Below are 4,125 nucleotides of genomic sequence, written 5' to 3' on the forward strand. Positions count from 1 at the left end.
TCTTGATTTTCTCATCTTGCAAGGTTTTGACTCATGAGTTCATCATATATGATGTGGACAATATACATGTTGATTTGTTGAGCACAAACAACAAGTATTTGAGCTTTAATCTTTAAAGCATTTGGTCTATTAACAAAAAATTAACTCTTAAATAGTGTGAGCAAGTGCTAATGACAATCAATTTTCTGAGCCATTTAGGGTTTAAATCATCTGGTCTATTAACAAAAAATTAACTCTATTAACACAGTGTGAGCATTACTAATGACAATCAATTTTTTGAACCATTAAGGGATTAAATCTACCATTGGGGTGTTGCTAAAGCCTCGTGCATTATCGAATTCATTTCCCCCCTGGTTTGAATTTGCTTACAACTAGATGTACAATGATGTGTAGCTAGCATAATAATATAAGCATGTGCTTATGCACATATTTAACAACATATGTTCAAGCGACTCATCTAGTTAGAGATAAAGTTGGGCATGTATTAATTCATCAATGATGTCAATGCTCACTTGAGAATGTAAATAATTGGTTAAAGAAGCTTTGGGTTGATGATGGTGTGCCATTATAAATTTTGTATGGACAAATGGTGTTGTAGGTTAATCCCTGGAATGTTGCTCCAACTATTGGTCCAATCACAAAGATATATAATGAATCAAATTTTGCTACCACCATAGTAGGTCCAATTGATCTACTAGGATTCATTGAGAGCCCATGACACAATGGCCTACACAATGGATAATAAGGTATCACAATTGATCGAACCTATTTTTCTTTTGACTTTATTATACCCATTTTAGCTATACCTCAACTACATAATGATAATTAATGCATGCCATTTTGTAGATGTTTTTTAAATGCAATAGATGTTGCTTACCTAGCATAAATTCCAAGCAAAGTAATGGTCACTCCAATTACGATGATACCTGCATGCATACTAAGTTGCCATTCCTTACAAAAGTAGATGTACACTGATAAGGTTTCCTTACAACTAGATGTACAATGATGTGTTATTTCGCATAAAAATATAAGCATGTTCTCATGCACATATTTGAAACCATATGTATAGTTGACTCTTACTATTTTGAGATAAAGTTGGGCATGTATGCATTCATTAATGATGTCACGAATGCTCACTTGAGAATGTAAATAATTGGTTGAAGAAGCTTTGGGTTGATGATGGTGTGTCATTAATTTTATATGGACGAATGGTGTTGTAGGTTAATCCACCCAATGTAGCTCCAACTATTGGTCCAATCACAAAGATATATAATGAATCAAATTTTGCTGCCACCACAGCAGGTCCAATTGATCTAGCAGGGTTCATTGAGAGTCCACCGCATAATGGCCTACACAATTGATAACAAGTTATCGCAAATTGAATGAACCTCTTCTTCTTATACAAATTTTAGCTATGCTTTAACTACATAATGATAATTAATGCATGCCATTCTCTAGACAATGTTTAAATGCAATAGATGTTGCTTACCCAGCATAAATTCCAAGCAAAGTAATGGTCACTCCAATTATGATGTTCCCTGCTAGCTCTCCAACCTATTCAATCTCAATGCATAACAAAGTGAGAGAGAAGAGTTAAATGCACTCTTATTTAAGTGCACAATGGATCAATTAGAAAAATTATGTTAATTATAGCAAGTGAAATCTTGTTTGATATATTGCTACAATGTATGTAAGAAAAATTTAGAATGGATCCAATGATATGTTTTCTTCTTTATTTCTTAAACAAACAAAGAAAGAAAGAATGGATCCAATTAAATTTTTTCTTCTTTATTTCTTTAAGGAAAAAATTAGAATGGATCCAATCATATGTTTCCTTCTTTATTACTTGAACAAATAAACCTTTAAATAGATCAAATAAATCTTGAACATAGGGTGTCTTCTTACACGTCCAAGATCACATGTAACTTTCAAGATGACAAACATGAGGATAAAAGTGGCAATGATCTCCATTAGAAGAGATTGGACTTCATGATGCAATGGTTGGCTAACAATAGAAGGAAAGAGTGTTGCATTATGTAGGATCATTTGTAAAAATAGCGAAGCCAATAGAGAACCGGCAATTTGAGCTAGAAAGTAAGGCACAACCTGCCCAAAAGAAAGAAACATTAGCCCCTTAGAGTATCAACAATTTGAGCTAGAAAGTAAGGCACAACCTGCCCAAAAGAAAGAAACATTAGCCTCTTAGAATATCAACAATTCTCATTTATGTATCTCTACTTGGCCCTTGTATCAATCATTTAATAATCTAAAATGGCAGCTAGCTTACCTTTTATACACTAATGTTCCAATGATTGTTTAAAAACAAGGCTAAAGTATCTCCATGATATTCCTAGTATAAATGCTCAATAATATAAACCAAACTTTCCTTAAACTTGCATATATCTAGCTACATGTTATGTTATATCAAAAGGAAAGGGTGAGAGCAACTTAAATTTCAAATATAAATTCTTGATAGTGCTTACTTAGGATATAAGTTTTTGTTGGTACTTAAATGCACATTTTATCTACGAATAATTTAGTACCCGAGTCCATCGAAACAGTCCAACCATTGCGAAACCCAAAGTAACTGCAGGATTAAGGTGTGCTTCAGAGATGTGCCCAGTTGCAAAAATCATGATTATCACCGATAATCCACCCGCTACGGCTATGGCTACATGTAGATCATCGCCTTTTTCCTTTGACGCAACTAGAATGCAACCGGCACATCCCACAAAAACGATAAAGAAGGTCCCAACCAATTCAGCGACAACCTGCTGATACAGATAATAATGGATTAACAGTAGTCCGTGTTAGAGTACGATTAACTTGATAAACGCCGGTTAATGCACGGTACCTTCTGAACGAGGCTGGGTTTAGGGGGCTTGATGGGCGAGTTTACGCTGGGTTTGCCAGCGTCCACCACTGATAAGCTTGCGATTGTGAGACTGGAATCCTCCTGCAAATGGTGGGTTCTGATTTCGTCCATGTGAATCAAGCTGGCGATAATTAAAGCAAGAGCAGCTGGCGATAATTAAAGCAAGAGATTAGTGCATGCAAATAGCTACAGGGAGGGTAAGGATTGAGCAATTGATATTGTACTGGGTAGAGCTCGTAACAGCGAGCAAGCATGAATAATACTGATTAGGGCAAATATCTAATTAGCAGTGCCTGGACTCATGCAATATTGCTGAAGAGGTTGAGAAGCATCAATGCTTATGATGGCGCTGAGGGCTTTTAAGCACGTCAAATCTACGTAAAAAGCTCGCATTATTGTGTGTGTGTGTGTGTGTGTGTGAGAGAGAGAGAGAGAGAGAGAGAGAGAGAGATGAACATGAAAATAATGCAAGTCACGCCCCCTGCGTGCCCCCATTTTTATAATCACAATAAAAGATTATTTAATCTCACTTAATGCAAGCTCTCCATGGTTAGGTTGCCCATAATTATTGATTCTGTGCATCACATACTAACTAGCCCCTTATAGCCCTACACTCCTTGATTTTGCAAGACATTAAAATTTAGTAAAACATCCTAAGGTGGCCGTTGAATTAATTGGTGTGTTAAGATGGTACTGTATGTAGTTGGTCATGGGAGTCTTGCTCTCTCTTCTAGATGTCCAAACGTTTTTTTTTGTTCTTGAAAACCACCTTGGCCCTAGCACTCTAGCATTGTCAATTGTAGAGCTTCTCCTACTAAGAAACACAAATTTTATTGGTTTTGAACCGATCGAATCCTAACTCCCTCTCATGCAAAGTAAGAAAGCCATAATTAGAAGTTCTAGAATACAAAACCTTATAAGGAAGGAGAGAGAGAGAGAGAGAGAGAGAGAGAGAGAGAGAGAGAGAGAGAGAGAGAGAGAGAGAGAGAGAGAGAGAGAGAGAGAGAGAACAATGCTAAGAAGCTCAAAGAACATAAGAGAATGAACCTTAATGATCAATTTGAACAACAAATTGGACCTACTATCTTTAGAAATGTAAACACCACAAGTTGCTTAGATAATATGTAGATTTCTTTCTTCCACTAGCTTGGGATTAAAACACCTAGCTATAAGATGAAGCAAACTTACAGGTTCCCTAGCCTAGGGTTGTCGTACACTAGTTGGTACACCCATGCTACACATGATATTCC

At 36.2% G+C, this 4,125-nt stretch overlaps 1 protein-coding gene across 1 annotated transcript; it reads right to left on the reverse strand.

Moving 5' to 3' along the window:
• Window positions 1-986: 986 nt before the first annotated feature.
• On the reverse strand, window positions 987-3,159 carry LOC147638096 (aquaporin NIP1-1-like). Its single transcript, XM_086794878.1, has 5 exons — window positions 2,855-3,159; window positions 2,544-2,771; window positions 1,906-2,106; window positions 1,490-1,554; window positions 987-1,349 (listed from the first exon to the last, which is right to left on the reverse strand). Exons 1-5 carry the CDS (start codon window positions 2,984-2,986, stop codon window positions 1,124-1,126), a joined length of 852 nt encoding a protein of 283 aa, XP_086651004.1. The 5' UTR covers window positions 2,987-3,159; the 3' UTR covers window positions 987-1,123.
• Window positions 3,160-4,125: the final 966 nt, after the last annotated feature.

The sequence above is a fragment of the Cibotium barometz genome, chromosome 5 (assembly GCF_041138505.1).
Source record: "Cibotium barometz isolate CiBa-2024 chromosome 5, ASM4113850v1, whole genome shotgun sequence".
Lineage (NCBI taxonomy): Eukaryota > Viridiplantae > Streptophyta > Polypodiopsida > Cyatheales > Cibotiaceae > Cibotium > Cibotium barometz.